General features: G+C 64.4%; 1 protein-coding gene across 1 annotated transcript in view; it reads left to right on the top strand.

Annotated features, from left to right (window-relative positions):
* Positions 1–3,587: 3,587 nt before the first annotated feature.
* atp2b4 (ATPase plasma membrane Ca2+ transporting 4) overlaps positions 3,588–23,891 on the top strand; it is a gene marked incomplete at its 3' end in the record, with an annotated part of 51,938 nt that continues 31,634 nt past the window's right edge. Inside the window, exons 1-2 of the mRNA XM_087985753.1 lie at positions 3,588–3,805; positions 6,266–6,715. Of these exons, the coding sequence (XP_087841879.1) occupies positions 6,523–6,715 (193 nt within the window). The remainder of the gene's footprint in view (positions 3,806–6,265; positions 6,716–23,891) is intronic.

The following is a 23,891-nucleotide window of genomic DNA, read 5'->3' on the forward strand; positions in this document are numbered from 1 at the left end:
ACACACACACTCACTCACACACACACACACACACTCATAGACACACACACACTCATAGACACACACACACACTCACTCACTCTCAGACACACACACATTCATTCACAGACACTCACACACTCTCACTCACACACTCACAGACACACACACACTCACTCACACACACTCACAGACACACACACTCACTCACAGACACACACACACTCAGAGACACACACTCACTCAGAGACACACACTCACTCACACATACACTCACTCACACACACACACTCACTCACTCACACACACTCACTCACATACACACTCATAGACACACACACTCATAGACACACACACTCAGACACACACACACTCATAGACACACACACTCACTCACACACACTCACTCACTCTCAGACACACACATTCATTCACAGACACTCACACACTCTCACTCACACACTCACAGACACACATTCACACACACGCTCACTCACACACACTCACTCACAGACACACACATTCACTCACAGACACACACACACTCAGAGACACACACTCACACACATCACTCACAGACACACACACTCACTCACACTCACTCACACACACTCACTCACAGACACACTCTCACTCACAGACACACACACACTCACCCACACTCTCTCACCCACACTCTCACTCACACACACTCACTCACAGACACACTCACTCACAGACACACACACGCTCACACACACACACTCAGAGACACACACACACACTCACTCAGACACTCACTCACACACACTCACTCACAGACACACACACACTCTCACTGACACAGACATACTCACTCACAGACGCACACACACTCACTCACAGACACACACTCACTGACACACACACACTCACTCACAGACACACACACTCACCCACACTCACACAAATACTCATACACACACTCTCACTCACGCACACTCACAGACACACACACTCACTCACACATTCACACACACACTCACTCAGAGACACACTCACAGACACACACACACACTCACACACACACACACTCACACACACACACACTCACACACTCACACACACGCACTCACTCAGACATACAGACACTCACTCTCAGACACACTCACAGACACACTCTCTCACACACACTCACTCACACACATCCACATTCACTCACACACACTTACTCATAGACACACACACTCACTCACAAACACACACACACAGACACACACACACACTCACACTCAGACACACACTCACTCACAGACACACACTCATACATACACTCACACACCCTCACACTCTCACACACATACCCTCACACTCTCACTCACACACACACTCACCCACACACATTCACACACACACTCACACACACACTCACGCACTCACACACACACACTCACTCACACACACTCACAGACACACGCACACTCACACACTCACTCACACACACTCACTCACACACACTCACAGACACACACACACTCTCACTCACACATACTCACTCACTGACACACACACACACTCACCCAATCACACACACATAAACACACACACACACTCACAGAGCACCCGCTCCCTCAGCACTGACCCTCCCACACCGCCCGCTCCCTCAGCAATGACCCTCCCACAGCACCCACTCCCTCAGCACTGACCCTCCCACAGCGCCCGCTCCCTCAGCACTGACCCTCCCACAGCACCCACTCCCTCAGCACTGACCCTCCCACAGCACCCACTCCCTCAGCACTGACCCTCCCACAGCACCCGCTCCCTCAGCACTGACCCTCCCACAGCACCCACTCCCTCAGCACTGACCCTCCCACAGCGCCCGCTCCCTCAGCACTGACCCTCCCACAGCCCCCGCTCCCTCAGCACTGACCCTCCCTCAGCACTGACCCTCCCACAGCGCCCACTCCCTCAGCACTGACCCTCCCACAGCGCCCACTCCCTCAGCACTGACCCTCCCACAGCACCCGCTCCCTCAGCACTGACCCTCCCACAGCGCCCACTCCCTCAGCGCTGACCCTCCCACACCGCCCGCTCCCTCAGCAATGACCCTCCCACAGCACCCACTCCCTCAGCACTGACCCTCCCACAGCGCCCGCTCCCTCAGCACTGACCCTCCCACAGCACCCACTCCCTCAGCACTGACCCTCCCACAGCACCCACTCCCTCAGCACTGACCCTCCCACAGCACCCGCTCCCTCAGCACTGACCCTCCCACAGCGCCCGCTCCCTCAGCACTGACCCTCCCACAGCCCCCGCTCCCTCAGCACTGACCCTCCCACAGCACCCGCTCCCTCAGCGCTGACCCTCCCACAGCACCCACTCCCTCAGCGCTGACCCTCCCTCAGCACTGACCCTCCCACAGCCCCCGCTCCCTCAGCACTGATCCTCCCACAGCACTGACCCTCCCACAGCACTGACCCTCCCACAGCACCCACCCCCTCAGCACTGACCCTCCCTCAGCACCCGCTCCCTCAGCACTGACCCTCCCACAGCACCCACTCCCTCAGCACTGACCCTCCCACAGCGCCCACTCCCTCAGCACTGACCCTCCCACAGCACCCGCTCCCTCAGCACTGACCCTCCCACAGCACCCGCTCCCTCAGCACTGACCCTCCCACAGCACCCACTCCCTCAGCACTGACCCTCCCACAGCACCCACTCCCTCAGCACTGACCCTCCCACAGCACCCGCTCCCTCAGCACTGACCCTCCCACAGCGCCCACTCCCTCAGCACTGACCCTCCCACAGCACCCGCTCCCTCAGCACTGACCCTCCCACAGCGCCCACTCCCTCAGCGCTGACCCTCCCACACCGCCCGCTCCCTCAGCAATGACCCTCCCACAGCACCCACTCCCTCAGCACTGACCCTCCCACAGCGCCCGCTCCCTCAGCACTGACCCTCCCACAGCACCCACTCCCTCAGCACTGACCCTCCCACAGCACCCACTCCCTCAGCACTGACCCTCCCACAGCACCCGCTCCCTCAGCACTGACCCTCCCACAGCACCCACTCCCTCAGCACTGACCCTCCCACAGCGCCCGCTCCCTCAGCACTGACCCTCCCACAGCCCCCGCTCCCTCAGCACTGACCCTCCCTCAGCACTGACCCTCCCACAGCCCCCGCTCCCTCAGCACTGACCCTCCCACAGCACTGACCCTCCCACAGCACCCACTCCCTCAGCACTGACCCTCCCACAGCACCCACTCCCTCAGCACTGACCCTCCCACAGCGCCCACTCCCTCAGCACTGACCCTCCCACAGCACCCGCTCCCTCAGCACTGACCCTCCCACAGCACCCACTCCCTCAGCGTTCTGGCCCCTCCCTTTGTGTGTGTAACGGGGTGGGGGTGGGGGTGGGGCATTGGGGGGGTAAATGTTTGTGAATGACACAGACACCCCCCTCCCCCCATTGACTGAGCCATGACCCTGCACGACATCATAAATGGACCAGCCCATCGTTGTTCTGTTGAGAGGGGTGTTCATCGTTGGCGCCAACTCTACAGGACCCAGCTTCTACCTTGAAAATGCCAGGGCCATTCGCCCCCTCTCCTCCTAGCCCCGTGGGTCACCTACCCTCCCTTGGTGTGGGCCGGTCAAGAGAGTGAACGTTGCAACTTCCTCTCACTCCCATTGGAGTTGGGTTGACCATCCCCCTTGGGTCTAAAGAATCAGCCATTGTCGGGGTGGGGCCGGACGGCCGAGGGCACACCTCAAGTAGTCAGCAACTTCTGACCCCACCCACCGGCCGCTTGGCATCGGCAGAGCAAGCCGGTCAATCTGAGCAGGTGCTATCTCACGGTGGAAGAGGTCAGCGCTGAGGGAGCGGGGGCTGTGGGAGGGTCAGTGCTGAGAGAGCGGGTGCTGTGGGAGGGTCAGCGCTGAGGGAGCGGGGGCTGTGGGAGGGTCAGTGCTGAGGGAGCGGGTGCTGTGGGAGGGTCAGTGCTGAGGGAGTGGGTGCTGTGGGAGGGTCAGCGCTGAGGGAGTGGGGGCTGTGGGAGGGTCAGTGCTGAGGGAGTGGGTGCTGTGGGAGGGTCAGTGCTGAGGGAGTGGGCGCTGTGGGAGGGTCAGTGCTGAGGGAGTGGGTGCTGTGGGAGGGTCAGTGCTGAGGGAGTGGGTGCTGTGGGAGGGTCAGTGCTGAGGGAGTGGGTGCTGTGGGAGGGTCAGTGCTGAGGGAGTGTGTGCTGTGGGAGGGTCAGTGCTGAGGGAGCGGGTGCTGTGGGAGGGTCAGTGCTGAGGGAGCGGGTGCTGTGGGAGGGTCAGTGCTGAGGGAGTGGGGGCTGTGGGAGGGTCAGTGCTGAGGGAGTGGGGGCTGTGGGAGGGTCAGTGCTGAGGGAGTGGGTGCTGTGGGAGGGTCAGTGCTGAGGGAGTGGGTGCTGTGGGAGGGTCAGTGCTGAGGGAGTGGGGACTGTGGGAGGGTCAGTGCTGACGGAGTGGGCGCTGTGGGTGGGTCAGTGCTGAGGGAGTGGGTGCTGTGGGAGGGTCAGCGCTGAGGGAGTGGGTGCTGTGGGAGGGTCAGCGCTGAGGGAGTGGGGGCTGTGGGAGGGTCAGTGCTGAGGGAGTGGGGGCTGTGGGAGGGTCAGTGCTGAGGGAGTGGGTGCTGTGGGAGGGTCAGTGCTGAGGGAGGGTTAGTGCTGAGGGAGTGGGGGCTGTGGGAGGGTCAGTGCTGAGGGAGCGGGTGCTGTGGGAGGGTCAGTGCTGAGGGAGTGGGTGCTGTGGGAGGGTCAGTGCTGAGGGAGTGGGTGCTGTGGGAGGGTCAGTGCTGAGGGAGTGGGGGCTGTGGGAGGGTCAGTGCTGAGGGAGCGGGTGCTGTGGGAGGGTCAGTGCTGAGGGAGTGGGTGCTGTGGGAGGGTCAGTGCTGAGGGAGCGGGCGCTGTGGGAGGGTCAGTGCTGAGGGAGCGGGTGCTGTGGGACGGTCAGTGCTGAGGGAGTGGGGGCTGTGGGAGGGTCATTGCTGAGTGAGTGGGCGCTGTGGTAGGGTCAGTGCTGAGGGAGTGGGGGCTGTGGGAGGGTCAGTGCTGTGGGAGGGTCAGTGCTGTGGGAGGGTCAGCGCTGAGGGAGTGGGGGCTGTGGGAGGGTCAGTGCTGTGGGAGGGTCAGTGCTGAGGGAGTGGGTGCTGTGGGAGGGTCAGTGCTGAGGGAGTGGGTGCTGTGGGAGGGTCAGTGCTGAGGGAGTGGGTGCTGTGGGAGGGTCAGTGCTGAGGGAGTGGGGGCTGTGGGAGGGTCAGTGCTGAGGGAGTGGGGGCTGTGGGAGGGTCAGTGCTGAGGGAATGGGTGCTGTGGGAGGGTCAGTGCTGAGGGAGTGGGTGCTGTGGGAGTGTCAGTGCTGAGGGAGGGTCAGTGCTGAGGGAGGGTCAGTGCTGAGGGAGTGGGGGCTGTGGGAGGGTCAGCGCTGAGGGAGTGGGTGCTGTGGGAGGGTCAGTGCTGAGGGAGGGTCAGTGCTGAGGGAGGGTCAGTGCTGAGGGAGTGGGTGCTGTGGGAGGGTCAGTGCTGAGGGAGTGGGCGCTGTGGGAGGGTCAGTGCTGAGGGAGTGGGTGCTGTGGGAGGGTCAGTGCTGAGGGAGCGGGTGCTGTGGGAGGGTCAGTGCTGAGGGAGTGGGTGCTGTGGGAGGGTCAGTGCTGAGGGAGTGGGCGCTGTGGGAGGGTCAGTGCTGAGGGAGTGGGTGCTGTGGGAGGGTCAGTGCTGAGGGAGTGGGCGCTGTGGGAGGGTCAGTGCTGAGGGAGTGGGGGCTGTGGGAGGGTCAGCGCTGAGGGAGCGGGCGCTGTGGGAGGGTCAGTGCTGAGGGAGTGGGTGCTGTGGGAGGGTCAGTGCTGAGGGAGTGGGCGCTGTGGGAGGGTCAGTGCTGAGGGAGTGGGTGCTGTGGGAGGGTCAGTGCTGAGGGAGTGGGCGCTGTGGGAGGGTCAGTGCTGAGGGAGTGGGGGCTGTGGGAGGGTCAGTGCTGAGGGAGCGGGCGCTGTGGGAGGGTCAGTGCTGAGGGAGTGGGTGCTGTGGGAGGGTCAGCGCTGAGGGAGTGGGGGCTGTGGGAGGGTCAGTGCTGAGGGAGTGGGTGCTGTGGGAGGGTCAGTGCTGTGGGAGTGGGTGTTTGTTGGAGAGGGTAACCCCCAGGATGTTGGCAGTGGGGGGAGGGGGATTCAGTGATGGTAACGCCATTGAACGTCAAGGGGGCGATGGTTAGATTCTCTGTCTCTCTCTTATTGGAGGAGGCTGTAGCCTGGCATTTGCGATGTTTCTGAAATGCCAACGTCTCTGTCTCCCCCCTGGTCGTTGCCAGACAGGTGCTAACCATTGACACCCGCCTCAGACCTGCCTCCCAGAGGATTGCCTCCGGGATCTGGAGTGCCGCAGCGTTGAGGGGGCCCCCTTTGCCCCGGGGAAGCCTGGTCATCGATGCTGTGACTCCCTGCCAACCCCACCCCCACCCAAAGGCCTTGAGCGTCCAGCGAAGAGGCGGGACTGGTGAGTTGGCACCGCCGCACCCTCCGCCTGGTTGACCTCGAGAGGCCCACGCCCTCCGCCGGCCAGCCCGCCATGATGCCGGCTGCAGATGGCGGCAGTGAGCTGCTCCCCAGGGTGCCAGAGCTGGGTGGCACCCCTGGGTGCACGGTGCAGGAGTTGCGTGCTCTCATGGAGCTGCGGGGCACGGACGCCCAACAACGCATCCAGGAGGACTACGGCGACATCAACGGACTCTGCCAACGGTTAGGGACATCGCCGGTCCTTGGTGAGTCCATCGGGGTTGGGGGACCAAGGTTGGGTTCGTGGCGTCCATCGCTGGGGGGGGGGGTTGTGCCAACACTGCCCGCCATGGGGGGGTGGGGGGGGCAACGTGGGCGCGGTTGGCGGTGGGGTGTGGGTAAGGGGGCACTTCAGAGAGGCAACGATGACTCCTACTGCGCAGTGGGCTTTGGAAATGGAGGGACATGGGGGAGAGAGGGAGGGGATTGAGGGACACAGGGGGAGAGAGGGAGGGGATTGAGGGACACAGGGGGAGAGAGGGAGGGGATTGAGGGACACAGGGGGAGAGAGGGAGGGGATTGAGGGACACGGGGGGAGAGAGGGAGGGGATTGAGGGACACGGGGGGAGAGAGGGAGGGGATTGAGGGACATGGGGAGAGAGGGAGGGGATTGAGGGACACGGGGGAGAGAGAGGGAGGGGATTGAGGGACACGGGGGAGAAAGGGAGGGGATTGAGGGACACGGGGGGAGAGAGGGAGGGGATTGAGGGACACGGGGAGAGGGAGGGGATTGAGGGACACGGGGAGAGAGGGAGGGGATTGAGGGACACGGGGAGAGTGGGAGGGGATTGAGGGACACGGGGAAGAGAGGGAGGGGATTCAGGGACACGGGGGAGAGAGGGAGGGGATTGAGGGACACGGGGGAGAGAGGGAGGGGTTTGAGGACACGGGGAAGAGAGGGAGGGGATTCAGGGACACGGGGAGAGAGGGAGGGGATTGAGGTTCACGGGGGAGAGAGGGAGGGGATTAAGGGACACGGGGGAGAGAGGGAGGGGATTGAGGGACATGGGGAGAGGGAGGGGATTGAGGGACACGGGGAGAGAGGGAGGGGATTGAGGGACACGGGGAGAGGGAGGGGATTGAGGCTCATGGGGAGAGAGGGAGGGGATTGAGGGACACGGGGGAGAGGGAGGGGATTGAGGGACACGGGGGAGAGAGGGAGGGGATTGAGGGACACGGGGAGAGAGGGAGGGGATTGAGGGACATGGGGAGAGGGAGGGGATTGAGGGACATGGGGGAGAGGGAGGGGATTGAGGGACACGGGGAGAGAGGGAGGTGATTGAGGGACACGGGGAGAGGGAGGGGATTGAGGGACACGGGGGGAGAGGGAGGGGATTGAGGGACACGGGGGAGAGGGAGGGGATTGAGGAACACGGGGGAGAGAGGGAGGGGATTGAGGGACACGGGGAGAGGGAGGGGATTGAGGGACACGGGGGGAGAGGGAGGGGATTGAGGGACACGGGGGAGAGGGAGGGGATTGAGGGACACGGGGGAGAGAGGGAGGGGATTGAGGGACACGGGGAGAGAGGGAGGGGATTGAGGGACATGGGGAGAGCGATGGGATTGAGGGACATGGGGAGAGGGAGGGGATTGAGGGACATGGGGGAGAGGGAGGGGATTGAGGGACACGGGGAGAGAGGGAGGTGATTGAGGGACACGGGGAGAGAGGGAGGGGATTGAGGGACATAGGGGAGAGAGGGAGGGGACTGAGGGACACGGGAGGAGAGAGGGAGGGGATTGAGGGACACGGGGAGGGGAGAGGGGATTGAGGGACATGGGGAGAGAGAGGGAGGGGATTGAGGGACACGGGGAGAGGGAGGGGATTGAGGGACACGGGGAGAAAGGAAGGTTATTGAGGGACACGGGGAGAGGGAGGGGATTGAGGGACACGGGGAGAAAGGGAGGTTATTTAGGGACACGGGGAGAGGGAAGGGATTGAGGGACACGGTGGAGAGGGAGGGGATTGAGGGACATGGGGAGAGGGAGGGGATTGAGGGACACGGGGAGAGGGAGGGGATAAAGGGACATGGGGGACAGAGGGAGGGGAGTGAGGGACACGGGGGAGAGGGAGGGGATTGAGGGACACGGGGGATGGGAGGTGATTGAGGGACACGGGGGAGAGGGAGGGGATTGAGGGACATGGGGGAGAGGGAGGGGATTGAGGGACATTGGGAGAGAGGGAGGGGATTGAGGGACACGGGGAGAGAGGGAGGGGATAAAGGGACACGGGGGAGAGAGAGGGAGGGGATTGAGGGACACGGGGAGAGAGGGAGGGGATTGAGGGACACGGGGAGAGAGGGAGGAGATTGAGGGACACGGGGGAGAGAGAGGGAGGGGATTGAGGGACACGGGGAGAGAGGGAGGGGATTGAGGGACACGGGGGAGAGAGGGAGGGGATTGACGGACACGGGGGAGAGGGAGGGGATTGAGGGACACGGGGGAGAAGGAGGGGATTGTGGGACACGGGGGAGAGGGAGGGGATTGAGGGACACGGGGGAGAGGGAGGGGATTGAGGGACACGGGGGAGAGGGAGGGGATTGAGGGACACGGGGGAGAAGGAGGGGATTGTGGAACACGGGGGAGAGGGAGGGGATTGAGGGACACAGGGGAGAGAGGGAGGGGATTGAGGGACACGGGGAGGGGAGAGGGAGGGGAATGAGGGACACGGGGGAGAGGGAGGGGATTGAGGGGCACGGGGAGAGAGGGAGGGGATTGAGGGATACGGGGAGGGGAGAGGGAGGGGATTGAGGGACACGGGGGAGAGGGAGGGGATTGAGGGCCTCCGGGAGAGGGGGAGGAGATTGAGGGACACGGGGGAGAGGGACATGGGGAGAGAGGGAGGTTATTGAGGGACACGGGGAGAGGGAGGGGATTGAGGGACACGGGGGAGAGAGGGAGGGGATTGAGGGACACGTAGAGAGGGAGGGGATTGAGGGACACGGGGAGAGGGAGGGGATTGAGGGACACGGGGGAGAGGGAGGGGATTGTGGGACACGAGGAGAGGAAGGGGATTGAGGGACACGGGGGGAGAGGGAGGAGATTGAGGGACACGGGGGAGAGGGAGGGGATTGAGGGACACGGGGGGAGAGGGAGGGGATTGAGGGACACGGGGAGAGAGGGAGGGGATTGAGGGACACGGGGAGAGGGAGGGGATTGAGGACAACGGGGAGAGGGAGGGGATTGAGGGACACGGGGGAGAGGGAGGGGATTGAGGGACATGGGGAGAGAGAGGGAGGGGAGTGAGGGACACGGGGGAGAGGGAGGGGATTGAGGGACACGGGGGATGGGAGGTGATTGAGGGACACGGGGGAGAGGGAGGGGATTGAGGGACATGGGGAGAGGGAGGGGATTGAGGAACACAGGGGAGAGGGAGGGGATTGAGGGACACGGGGGAGAGAGGGAGGGGATTGAGGGACACGGGGGAGAGGGAGGGGATTGAGGGACACGGGGATAGAGGGAGGGGATAAAGAGACATGGGGAGAGAGAGGGGACTGAGGGACACGGGGGAGAGAGGGAGGGGATTGAGGGACACGGGGGAGAGGGAGGGGATTGAGGGACACGGGGAGAGAGGGAGGGGATAAAGGGACATGGGGAGACGGAGGGGATTGAGGGACACGGGGGAGAGGGAGGTGAATGAGGGACACGGAGAGAGGGAGGGGATTGAGGGACATGGGGGAGAGGGAGAGGATTGAGGGATACGGGGGAGAGGAAGGGGATTGAGGGACATTGGGAGAGGGAGGGGATTGAGGGACACGGGGGAGAGAGGGAGGGGATTGAGGGACACGGGGGAGAGGGAGAGGATTGAGGGATACGGGGGAGAGGAAGGGGATTGAGGGACATTGGGAGAGGGAGGGGATTGAGGGACACGGGGGAGAGGGAGGGGATAAAGGGACATGGGGAGAGGGAGGGGATTGAGGGACACGCGGAGAGAGGGAGGGGAGTGAGGGACACGAGGGGAGAGGGAGGGGATTGAGGGACACGGGGAGAGAGGGAGGGGATAAAGGGACATGGGGAGAGGGAGGGGAGTGAGGGACACGGGGGAGAGAGGGAGGGGATTGAGGGACACGGGGAGAGAGGGAGGGGATTGTGGGACACGGGGAGGGGAGGGGGAGGGGATTGAGGGACACGGGGAGAGAGGGGATTGAGGGACACGGGGACGGTAGAGGGAGGGGATTGAGGGACACGGGGGAGAGGGAGGGGATTGAGGGACACGGGGGAGAGGGAGGGGATTGAGGGACACGGGGAGAGGGAGGGGATTGAGGGACACGGGGGAGAGGGAGGGGATTGAGGGACACGCGGAGAGAGGGAGGGGAGTGAGGGACACGAGGGGAGAGGGAGGGGATTGAGGGACACGGGGAGAGAGGGAGGGGATAAAGGGACATGGGGAGAGGGAGGGGAGTGAGGGACACGGGGGAGAGAGGGAGGGGATTGAGGGACACGGGGAGAGAGGGAGGGGATTGTGGGACACGGGGAGGGGAGGGGGAGGGGATTGAGGGACACGGGGAGAGAGGGAGGGGATAAAGGGACATGGGGAGAGGGAGGGGAGTGAGGGACACGGGGGAGAGGGAGGGGATTGAGGGACACGGGGGAGAGGGAGGGGATTGAGGGACACGGGGGAGAGGGAGGGGATTGAGGGCCTCGGGGAGAGGGGGAGGAGATTGAGGGACACGGGGGAGAGGGACATGGGGAGAGAGGGAGGTTATTGAGGGACACGGGGAGAGGGAGGGGATTGAGGGACACGGGGGAGAGAGGGAGGGGATTGTGGGACACGGGGAGGGGAGCGGGAGGGGATTGAGGGACACGGGGAGAGAGAGAGAGGGAGGGGATTGAGGGACACAGGAGAGAGGGAGGGGATTGAGGGACACGGGGGAGAGGGAGGGGATTGAGGGACATGGGGAGAGAGGGAGGGGATTGAGGGACACGGGGAGAGAGGGAGGGGATTGAGGGACACGGGGAGGGGAGCGGGAGGGGATTGAGGGACACGGGGAGAGAGGGGATTGAGGGACACGGGGACGGTAGAGGGAGGGGATTGAGGGACACGGGGAGAGAGGGAGGGGATTGAGGGACACGGGGAGGGGAGAGGGAGGGGATTGAGGGACACGGGGAGAGAGAGAGAGGGGATTGAGGGACACGGGGGAGAAGGAGGGGATTGAGGGACACGGGGGAGAGAGGGAGGGGATTGAGGGACACGGGGGAGAGAGGGAGGGGATTGAGGGACACGGGGGAGAGGGAGGGGATTGAGGGACACGGGGAGAGAGGGAGGGGATTGAGGGACACGGGGGAGAGAGGGAGGGAATTGAGGGACACGGGGAGGGGAGAGGGAGGGGATTGAGGGACACGGGGAGAGAGAGGGAGGGGATTGAGGGACACGGGGAGAGAGGGAGGGGATTGAGGGACACGGGGAGAGAGGGAGGGGATTGAGGGACACGGGGGAGAGAGGGAGGGAATTGAGGGACACGGGGAGGGGAGAGGGAGGGGATTGAGGGACACGGGGAGAGAGAGGGAGAGGATTGAGGGACACGGGGAGAGAGGGAGGGGATTGAGGGACACGGGGAGAGAGGGAGGGGATAAAGGGACATGGGGAGAGGGAGGGGATTGAGGGACACGGGGAGAGAGGGAGGGGAGTGAGGGACACGAGGGGAGAGGGAGGGGATTGAGGGACACGGGGAGAGGGAGGGGATTGAGGGACACGGGGAGAGAGGGAGGGGAGTGAGGGACACGAGGGGAGAGGGAGGAGATTGAGGGACACGGGTAGAGAGTGAGGGGATAAAGGGACATGGGGAGAGGGAGGGGATTGAGGGACACGCGGAGAGAGGGAGGGGAGTGAGGGACACGAGGGGAGAGGGAGGGGATTGAGGGATACGGGGAGAGGGAGGGGATTGAGGGACACGGGGGAGAGGGAGGGGATTGAGGGATACAGGGGCGAGGGAGAGGATTGAGGGACGGGAGAGAGAGGGAGGAGATTGAGGGACACGGGGGAGAGGGAGGGGATTGAGGGACATGGGGAGAGAGGGAGGGGATTGAGGGACACGGGGAGAGAGGGAGGGGAGTGAGGGACACGAGGGGAGAGGGAGGGGATTGAGGGATACGGGGAGAGGGAGGGGATTGAGGGACACGGGGTAGAGGGAGGGGATTGAGGGACACGGGGGAGAGGGAGGGGATTGTGGGACACGGGGAGGGGAGAGGGAGGGGATTGAGGGACACGGGGGAGAGAGGGAGGGGATTGAGGGACACGGGGAGAGAGGGAGGGGCTTGAGGGACACGGGGAGAGGGAGGGGATTGAGGGACACGGGGGAGAGGGAGGGGATTGAGGGACACGGGGAGAGGGAGGGGATTGAGGGACACGGGGGGGGGAGAGGGAGGGGATTGAGGGACACGGGGGAGAGGGAAGGGATTGAGGGACACGGGGAGAGGGAGGGGATTGAGGGACACGGGGAGAGAGAGGGGATTGAGGGACATGGGGAGGGTGAGGGGATTGAGGGACATGGGGAGAGGGAGGGGATTGAGGGACACAGGGAGAGGAAGGGAGGGGATTGAGGGACACGGGAGAGAGGGGGAGGGGATTGAGGGACACGGGGAGAGGGAGGGGATTGAGGGACACGGGGGAGAGGGAGGGGATTGAGGGCCTCGGGGAGAGGGGGAGGAGATTGAGGGACACGGGGGAGAGGGACATGGGGAGAGAGGGAGGTTATTGAGGGACACGGGGAGAGGGAGGGGATTGAGGGACACGGGGGAGAGAGTGAGGGGATTGTGGGACACGGGGAGGGGAGCGGGAGGGGATTGAGGGACACGGGGAGAGAGAGAGAGGGAGGGGATTGAGGGACACGGGAGAGAGGGAGGGGATTGAGGGACACGGGGGAGAGGGAGGGGATTGAGGGACATGGGGAGAGAGGGAGGGGATTGAGGGACACGGGGAGAGAGGGAGGGGATTGAGGGACACGGGGGAGAGAGGGAGGGGATTGAGGGACACGGGGGAGAGAGGGAGGGGATTGTGGGACACGGGGAGGGGAGCGGGAGGGGATTGAGGGACACGGGGAGAGAGGGGATTGAGGGACACGGGGACGGTAGAGGGAGGGGATTGAGGGACACGGGGAGAGAGGGAGGGGATTGAGGGACACGGGGAGGGGAGAGGGAGGGGATTGAGGGACACGGGGAGAGAGAGAGAGGGGATTGAGGGACACGGGGGAGAAGGAGGGGATTGAGGGACACGGGGATAGAGGGAGGGGATTGAGGGACACGGGGGAGAGAGAGAGGGGATTGAGGGACACGGGGGAGAGAGGGAGGGGATTGAGGGACACGGGGGAGAGGGAGGGGATTGAGGGACACGGGGAGAGAGGGAGGGGATTGAGGGACACGGGGTAGAGAGGGAGGGGATTGAGGGACACGGGGAGGGGAGAGGGAGGGGATTGAGGGACACGGGGAGAGAGAGGGAGGGGATTGAGGGACACGGGGAGAGAGGGAGGGGATTGAGGGACACGGGGAGAGAGGGAGGGGATAAAGAGACATGGGGAGAGGGAGGGGATTGAGGGACACGGGGAGAGAGGGAGGGGAGTGAGGGACACGAGGGGAGAGGGAGGGGATTGAGGGACACGGGGAGAGGGAGGGGATTGAGGGACACGGGGAGAGAGGGAGGGGAGTGAGGGACACGAGGGGAGAGGGAGGGGATTGAGGGACACGGGTAGAGAGTGAGGGGATAAAGGGACATGGGGAGAGGGAGGGGATTGAGGGACACGCGGAGAGAGGGAGGGGAGTGAGGGACACGAGGGGAGAGGGAGGGGATTAAGGGACACGGGGAGAGAGGGAGGGGATAAAGGGACATGGGGAGAGGGAGGGGAGTGAGGGACACGGGGGAGAGAGGGAGGGGATTGAGGGACACGGGGAGAGAGGGAGGGGAGTGAGGGACACGAGGGGAGAGGGAGGGGATTGAGGGATACGGGGGAGAGGGAGGGCATTGAGGGACACGGGGGAGAGGGAGGGGATTGAGGGATACAGGGGCGAGGGAGAGGATTGAGGGACGGGAGAGAGAGGGAGGAGATTGAGGGACACGGGGGAGAGGGAGGGGATTGAGGGACACGGGGGAGAGGGAGGGGGTTGAGGGACATGGGGAGAGAGGGAGGGGATTGAGGGACACGGGGAGAGAGGGAGGGGATTGAGGGACACGGGGGAGAGAGGGAGGGGATTGAGGGACACGGGGAGAGAGGGAGGGGATTGTGGGACACGGGGAGGGGAGAGGGAGGGGATTGAGGGACACGGGGGAGAGAGGGAGGGGATTGTGGGATACAGGGGAGAGGGAGGGGATTGAGGGACACGGGGTAGAGGGAGGGGATTGTGGGACACGGGGAGGGGAGAGGGAGGGGATTGAGGGACACGGGGGAGAGAGGGAGGGGATTGTGGGACACGGGGAGAGGAGAGGGAGGGGATTGAGGGACACGGGGGAGCGAGAGAGGGGATTGAGGGACATGGGGGAGAGAGAGAGGGGATTGAGGGACACGGGGGAGAGGGAGGGGATTGAGGGACACGGGGAGAGAGGGAGGGGATTGAGGGACACGGGGAGAGGGAGGGGATTGAGGGACACGGGGGAGAGGGAGGGGATTGAGGGACACGGGGAGAGGGAGGGGATTGAGGGACACGGGGGGGAGAGGGAGGGGATTGAGGGACACGGGGGAGAGGGAAGGGATTGAGGGACACGGGGAGGGGAGAGGGGATTGAGGGACACGGGGAGAGGGAGGGGATTGAGGGACACGGGGAGAGAGAGGGGATTGAGGGACATGGGGAGGGGGAGGGGATTGAGGGACACAGGAGAGAGAGGGAGGGGATTGAGGGACACGGGGAGAGAGGGAGGGGATTGAGGGACATGGGGAGAGAGGGAGGGGATTGAGGGACACGGGGGAGAGGGAGGGGATTCAGGGACACGGGAGGAGAGGGAGGGGATTGAGGGACACGGGGAGAGGGAGGGGATTGAGGGACACGGGGGAGAGGGAGGGGATTGAGGGACACGGGGAGAGAGGGAGGGGATTGAGTGACACGGGGAGAGAGGGAGGGGATTGTGGGACACGGGGGAGAGAGGGAGGGGATTGTGGGACACGGGGGAGAGAGGGAGGGGATTGAGGGACACGGGGAGAGAGGGAGGGGATTGAGGGACACGGGGGAGAGGGAGGGGATTGAGGGACACGGGGGAGCGAGAGAGGGGATTGAGGGACATGGGGGAGAGAGGGAGGGGATTGAGGGACACGGGGGAGAGGGAGGGGATTGAGGGACATGGGGAGAGAGGGAGGGGATTGAGGGACACGGGGAGAGAGGGAGGGGATTGAGGGACACGGGGGAGAGAGGGAGGGGATTGAGGGACACGGGGAGAGAGGGAGGGGATTGACGGACACGGGGAGAGGGAGGGGATTGAGGGACACGGGGGAGAGGGAGGGGATTGAGGGACACGGGGAGAGGGAGGGGATTGAGGGACACGGGGGGAGAGGGAGGAGATTGAGGGACACGGGGGAGATAGAGGGGATTGAGGGACACGGGGGGAGAGGGAGGGGATTGAGGGACACGGGGAGAGGGAGGGGATTGAGGGACACGGGGGAGAGGGAGGGGATTGAGGGACACGGGGAGAGAGAGGGAGGGGAGTGAGGGACACGGGGGAGAGGGAGGGGATTGAGGGACACGGGGAGGGGAGAGGGAGGGGATTGAGGGACACGGGGAGGGGAGAGGGAGGGGATTGAGGGACACGGGGAGAGAGGGAGGGGATTGAGGGACAAGGGGAGAGGGAGGGGATTGAGGGACACGGGGGAGAGAGGGAAGGGATTGAGTGACACGGGGGGAGAGAGGGAGGGGATTGAGGGACATGGGGAGAGGGAGGGGATTGAGGGACATGGGGGAGAGGGAGGGGATTGAGGGACACGGGGAGAGAGGGAGGGGATTGAGGGACACAGGGGAGAGAGGGAGTGGATTGAGGGACACGGGAGGAGAGAGGGAGGGGATTGAGGGACACGGGAGAGAGGGAGGGGATTGAGGGACACGGGGAGAGGGAGGGGATTGAGGGACACGGGGAGAAAGGGAGGTTATTGAGGGAAACGGGGAGAGGGAGGGGATTGAAGGACACGGGGAGAGAGGGAGGGGATAAAGGGACATGGGGAGAGGGAGGGGATTGAGGGACACAGGGAAAGAGTGAGGGGATAAAGGGACATGGGGAGAGGGAGGGAATTGAGGGACACAGGGAGAGAGGGAGGGGATAAAGGGACATGGGGAGAGGGAGGGGATTGAGGGACACGGGGGATGGGAGGTGATTGAGGGACACGGGGGAGAGGGAGGTGATTGAGGGACATGGGGAGAAAGGGAGGGGATTGAGGGACACGGGGGAGAGAGGTAGGGGATTGAGGGACACGGGGGAGAGGGAGGGGATTGAGGGACACGGGGAGAGAGGGAGGGGATAAAGAGACATGGGGAGAGGGAGGGGATTGAGGGACACGGGGGAGAGAGGGAGGGGATTGAGGGACACAGGGGAGAGGGAGGGGATTGAGGGACACGGGGAGAGAGGGAGGGGATTGAGGAACACGGGGGAGAGGGAGGGGATTGAGGGACATGGGGAGAAAGGGAGGGGATTGAGGGACACGGGGGAGAGAGGGAGGGGATTGAGGGACACGGGGAGAGAGGGAGGGGATAAAGAGACATGGGGAGAGGGAGGGGATTGAGGGACACGGGGGAGAGAGGGAGGGGATTGAGGGACACAGGGGAGAGGGAGGGGATTGAGGGACACGGGGAGAGAGGGAGGGGATAAAGGGACATGGGGAGAGGGAGGGGATTGAGGGACACGGGGGAGAGGGAGGTGAATGAGGGACAGGGAGAGAGGGAGGGGATTGAGGGACACGGGGGAGAGAGGGAGGGGATTGAGGGACACGGGGGAGAGGGAGAGGATTGAGGGATACGGGGGAGAGGAAGGGGATTGAGGGACATTGGGAGAGGGAGGGGATAAAGGGACATGGGGAGAGGGAGGGGATTGAGGGACACGGGAGAGAGGGAGGAGATTGAGGGACACGGGGAGAGAGGGAGGGGATTGACGGACACGGGGGAGAGGGAGGGGATTGTGGGACACGGGGGGAGAGGGAGGGGATTGTGGGACACGGGGGAGAGAGAGGGAGGGGATTGAGGGACACGGGGAGAGAGGGAGGGGATTGAGGGACACGGGGGAGAGAGGGAGGGGATTGACGGACACGGGGGAGAGGGAGGAGATTGAGGGACACGGGGGAGAGAGAGGGAGGGGATTGAGGGACACGGGGAGAGAGGGAGGGGATTGAGGGACATGGGGGAGAAGGAGGGGATTGTGGGACACGGGGGGAGAGGGAGGGGATTGTGGGACACGGGGAGGGGAGAGGGAGGGGATTGAGTGACACGGGGGAGAGGGAGGGGATTGAGGGACACGGGGTAGAGGGAGGGGATTGAGGGACACAGGGGAGAGAGGGAGGGGATTGTGGGACACGGGGGAGAGAGGGAGGGGATTGAGGGACATGGGGAGAGGGAGGGGATTGAGGGACATGGGGAGAGAGGGAGTGGATTGAGGGATACGGGGAGGGGAGAGGGAGGGGATTGAGGGACACGTGGGAGAGGGAGGGGATTGAGGGACACGGGGAGAGGGAGGGGATTGAGGGACACGGGGGAGAGGGAGGGGATTGAGGGCCTCGGGGAGAGGGGGAGGAGATTGAGGGACACGGGGGAGAGGGACATGGGGAGAGAGGGAGGTTATTGAGGGACACGGGGAGAGGGAGGGGATTGAGGGACACGGGGAGAGAGGGAGGGGATTGTGGGACACGGGGAGGGGAGCGGGAGGGGATTGTGGGACACGGGGAGAGAGAGAGAGGGAGGGGATTGAGGGACACGGGGGAGAGGGAGGGGATTGAGGGACACGGGGGAGAGAGGGAGGGGATTGTGGGACACGGGGAGGGGAGAGGGAGGGGATTGAGGGACACGGGGGAGAGAGGGAGGGGATTGAGGGACACGGGGGAGAGAGGGAGGGGATTGAGGGACACGGGGAGAGAGGGGATTGAGGGACACGGGGACGGTAGAGGGAGGGGATTGAGGGACACGGGGAGAGAGGGGATTGAGGGACACGGGGACGGTAGAGGGAGGGGATTGAGGGACACGGGGAGAGAGGGGATTGAGGGACACGGGGACGGTAGAGGGAGGGGATTGAGGGACACGGGGGAGAAGGAGGGGATTGAGGGACACGGGGAGAGAGGGAGGGGATTGAGGGACACGGGGGAGAGAGGGAGGGGATTGAGGGACACGGGGAGAGAGGGAGGGGATTGAGGGACACGGGGGAGAGGGAGGGGATTGAGGGACACGGGGGAGAGGGAGGGGATTGAGGGACACGGGGGAGAGAGGGAGGGGATTGAGGGACACGGGGGTGAGAGGGAGGTGATTGAGGGACACGGGGAGGGGAGAGGGAGGGGATTGAGGGACACGGGGAGAGAGAGGGAGGGGATTGAGGGACACGGGGAGAGAGGGAGGGGATTGAGGGACACGGGGAGAGAGGGAGGGGATAAAGGGACAAGGGGAGAGGGAGGGGATTGAGGGACACGGGGAGAGAGGGAGGGGATAAAGGGACATGGGGAGAGGGAGGGGATTGAGGGACACGGGGAGAGAGGGAGGGGAGTGAGGGACACGAGGGGAGAGGGAGGGGATTGAGGGACACGGGGAGAGAGGGAGTGGATAAAGGGACATGGGGAGAGGGAGGGGAGTGAGGGACACGGGGGAGAGAGGGAGGGGATTGAGGGACACGGGGAGAGAGGGAGGGGAGTGAGGGACACGAGGGGAGAGGGAGGGGATTGAGGGATACGGGGGAGAGGGAGGGGATTGAGGGACACGGGGGAGAGGGAGGGGATTGAGGGATACGGGGGCGAGGGAGAGGATTGAGGGACGGGAGAGAGAGGGAGGAGATTGAGGGACACAGGGAGAGAGGGAGGGGAGTGAGGGACACGGGGAGAGAGGGAGGGGAGTGAGGGACACGGGGAGAGAGGGAGGGGAGTGAGGGACACGAGGGGAGAGGGAGGGGATTGAGGGATACGGGGGAGAGGGAGGGGATTGAGGGACACGGGGGAGAGGGAGGGGATTGAGGGACACGGGGGAGAGGGAGGGGATTGTGGGACACGGGGAGGGGAGAGGGAGGGGATTGAGGGACACAGGGGAGAAGGAGGGGATTGTGGGACACGGGGTAGAGGGAGGGGATTGAGGGACACAGGGGAGAGAGGGAGGGGATTGAGGGACACGGGGAGAGAGGGAGGGGATTGAGGGATACGGGGAGGGGAGAGGGAGGGGATTGAGGGACACGGGGGAGAGAGGGAGGGGATTGAGGGACATGGGGAGAGGGAGGGGATTGAGGGACACGGGGAGAGGGAGGGGATTGAGGGACATGGGGAGAGGGAGGGGATTGAGGGACATGGGGAGAGGGAGGGGATTGAGGGACACGGGGAGAGGGAGGGGATTGAGGGACACGGGGGAGAGGGAGGGGATTGAGGGCCTCGGGGAGAGGGGGAGGAGATTGAGGGACACGGGGGAGAGGGACATGGGAGAGAGGGAGGTTATTGAGGGACACGGGGAGAGGGAGGGGATTTTGGGACACGGGGAGGGGAGCGGGAGGGGTTTGAGGGACACGGGGGATAGAGGGAGGGGTTTGAGGGACACGGGGGAGAGGGAGGGGATTGAGGGACACGGGGGAGAGGGAGGGGATTGAGGGACATGGGGAGAGAGGGAGGGGATTGAGGGACACGGGGAGAGAGGGAGGGGATTGAGGGACACGGGGGAGAGAGGGAGGGGATTGTGGGACACGGGGAGGGGAGCGGGAGGGGATTGAGGGACACGGGGAGAGAGGGGATTGAGGGACACGGGGACGGTAGAGGGAGGGGATTGAGGGACACGGGGGAGAGAGGGAGGGGATTGAGGGACACGGGGAGGGGAGAGGGAGGGGATTGAGGGACACGGGGAGAGAGAGAGAGGGGATTGAGGGACACGGGGGAGAAGGAGGGGATTGAGGGACACGGGGAGAGAGGGAGGGGATTGTGGGACATGGGGAGGGGAGCGGGAGGGGATTGAGGGACACGGGGAGGGGAGAGGGAGGGGATTGAGGGACACGGGGAGAGAGGGAGGGGATTGAGGGACACGGGGAAGAGAGGGAGGGGATTGAGGGACACGGGGAGAGAGGGAGGGGATTGAGGGACACGGGGAGGGGAGAGGGAGGGGATTGAGGGACGCGGGGGGAGAGGGAGGGGATTGAGGGACACGGGGAGAGAGAGAGAGGGGATTGAGGGACACGGGGGAGAAGGAGGGGATTGAGGGACACGGGGAGAGAGGGAGGGGATTGAGGGACACGGGGGAGAGAGGGAGGGGATTGAGGGATACGGGGGAGAGAGGGAGGGGATTGAGGGACACGGGGGAGAGGGAGGGGATTGAGGGACACGGGGAGAGAGGGAGGGGATTGAGGGACACGGGGGAGAGAGGGAGGGGATTGAGGGACCCGGGGAGGGGAGAGGGAGGGGATTGAGGGACACAGGGAGAGAGAGGGAGGGGATTGAGGGACACGGGGAGAGAGGGAGGGGATTGAGGGACACGGGGAGAGAGGGAGGGGATAAAGGGACATGGGGAGAGGGAGGGGATTGAGGGACACGGGGAGAGAGGGAGGGGAGTGAGGGACACGAGGGGAGAGGGAGGGGATTGAGGGACACGGGGAGAGAGGGAGGGGATAAAGGGACATGGGGAGAGGGAGGGGAGTGAGGGACACGGGGGAGAGAGGGAGGGGATTGAGGGACACGGGGAGAGAGGGAGGGGAGTGACGGACACGAGGGGAGAGGGAGGGGATTGAGGGATACGGGGGAGAGGGAGGGGATTGAGGGATACGGGGGAGAGGGAGGGGATTGAGGGACGGGAGAAAGAGGGAGGGGATTGAGGGACGCGGTGGAGAGGGAGGGGATTGAGGGACACGGGGGAGAGGGAGGGGATTGAGGGACGGGAGAGAGAGGGAGGGGATTGAGGGACGCGGTGGAGAGAGGGGATTGAGGGACACGAGGGGAGAGGGAGGGGATTGAGGGACACGGGGGAGAGAGGGAGGGGATTGAGGGACACGGGGAGAGAGGGAGGGGATTGAGGGACACGAGGGGAGAGGGAGGGGATTGAGGGATACGGGGGAGAGGGAGGGGATTGAGGGACACGGGGGAGAGGGAGGGGATTGAGGGACACGGGGGAGAGAGTGAGGGGATTGAGGGACACGGGGAGAGAGGGAGGGGAGTGAGGCACACGAGGGGAGAGGGAGGGGATTGAGAGACACGGGGGAGAGAGGGGATTGAGGGACACGGGGAGAGAGGGAGGGGATTGAGGGACACGGGGGAGAGAGTGCGGGGATTGAGGGACACGGGGAGAGAGGGAGGGGAGTGAGGGACACGAGGGGAGAGGGAGGGGATTGAGGGATACGGGGGAGAGGGAGGGGATTGAGGGACACGGGGGAGAGGGAGGGGATTGAGGGACACGGGGGAGAGAGGGGATTGAGGGACACGGGGAGAGAGGGAGGGGATTGAGTGACACGGGGGAGAGAGGGAGAGGATTGAGGGACACGGGGAGAGAGGGAGGGGAGTGAGGGACACGAGGGGAGAGGGAGGGGATTGAGGGATACGGGGGAGAGGGAGGGGATTGAGGGACACGGTGGAGAGGGAGGGGATTGAGGGACACGGGGGAGAGGGAGGGGATTGAGGGACACGGGGGGAGAGGGAGGGGATTGAGGGACACGGGGGAGAGGGAGGGGATTGAGGGATGCGGTGGAGAGGGAGGGGATTGAGGGACACGAGGGGAGAGGGAGGGGATTGAGGGACACAGGGGAGAGGGAGGGGATTGAGGGATACGGGGAGAGAGGGAGGGGATTGAGGGACATGGGGAGAGAGGGAGGGATTGAGGGACGCGGGTGAGAGAGGGAGGGGATTGAGGGACATGGGGGAGAGGGAGGGGATTGAGGGACGCGGGGAGAGAGGGGATTGAGGGACACGGGGACGGTAGAGGGAGGGGATTGAGGGACACGGGGGAGAGAGGGAGGGGATTGAGGGACACGGGGGAGAGAGGGAGGGGATTGAGGGACACGGGGAGAGGGAGGGGATTGAGTGACACGGGGGAGAGAGGGAGGGGATTGAGGGACACGGGGAGGGGAGAGGGAGGGGATTGAGGGACACGGGGAGAGAGAGGGAGGGGATTGAGGGACACGGGGAGGGGAGAGGGAGGGGATTGAGGGACACGGGGAGAGAGGGAGGGGATTGAGGGACAAGGGGAGAGGGAGGGGATTGAGGGACACGGGGGAGAGAGGGAAGGGATTGAGTGACATGGGGGGAGAGAGGGAGGGGATTGAGGGACATGGGGAGAGGGAGGGGATTGAGGGACACGGGGGAGAGAGGGAGGGGATTGAGGGACACGGGGGAGAGAGGGAGGGGATTGAGGGACACGGGGAGAGAGGGAGGGGATTGAGGGACACGGGGAGGGGAGAGGGAGGGGATTGAGGGACACGAGGGAGAGGGGGAGGGGATTGAGGGACACGGGGGAGAAGGAGGGGATTGAGGGACACGGGGAGAGAAGGAGGGGATTGAGGGACACGGGGGAGAGAGGGAGGGGATTGAGGGATACGGGGGAGAGAGGGAGGGGATTGAGGGACACGGGGGAGAGGGAGGGAGGGGATTGAGGGACCCGGGGAGGGGAGAGGGAGGGGATTGAGGGACACAGGGAGAGAGAGGGAGGGGATTGAGGGACACGGGGAGAGAGGGAGGGGATTGAGGGACACGGGGAGAGAGGGAGGGGATAAAGGGACATGGGGAGAGGGAGGGGATTGAGGGACACGGGGAGAGAGGGAGGGGAGTGAGGGACACGAGGGGAGAGGGAGGGGATTGAGGGATACGGGGGAGAGAGGGAGGGGATTGAGGGACACGGGGGAGAGGGAGGGGATTGAGGGACACGGGGGAGAGGGAGGGGATTGAGGGACACGGGGAGAGAGGGAGGGGATTGAGTGACACGGGGGAGAGAGGGAGGGGATTGAGGGACACAGGGGAGAGGGAGGGGATTGAGGGACACGGGGAGAGAGGGAGGGGATAAAGGGACATGGGGAGAGGGAGGGGATAGAGGGACACGGGGGAGAGAGGGAGGGGATTGAGGGACATTGGGAGAGGGAGGGGATTGAGGGACACAGGGGAGAGGGAGGGGATTGAGGGACACGGGGAGAGAGGGAGGGGATAAAGGGACATGGGGAGAGGGAGGGGATTGAGGGACACGGGGGAGAGGAAGGGGATTGAGGGACATTGGGAGAGGGAGGGGATTGAGGGACACGGGGGAGAGGGAGGGGATAAAGGGACATGGGGAGAGGGAGGGGATTGA

Source organism: Chiloscyllium plagiosum, unplaced genomic scaffold (assembly GCF_037043375.1).
Source record: "Chiloscyllium plagiosum isolate Xiang-an unplaced genomic scaffold, Cpla_swu_hap1 HiC_scaffold_218, whole genome shotgun sequence".
Classification (NCBI taxonomy): Eukaryota; Metazoa; Chordata; class Chondrichthyes; order Orectolobiformes; family Hemiscylliidae; genus Chiloscyllium; species Chiloscyllium plagiosum.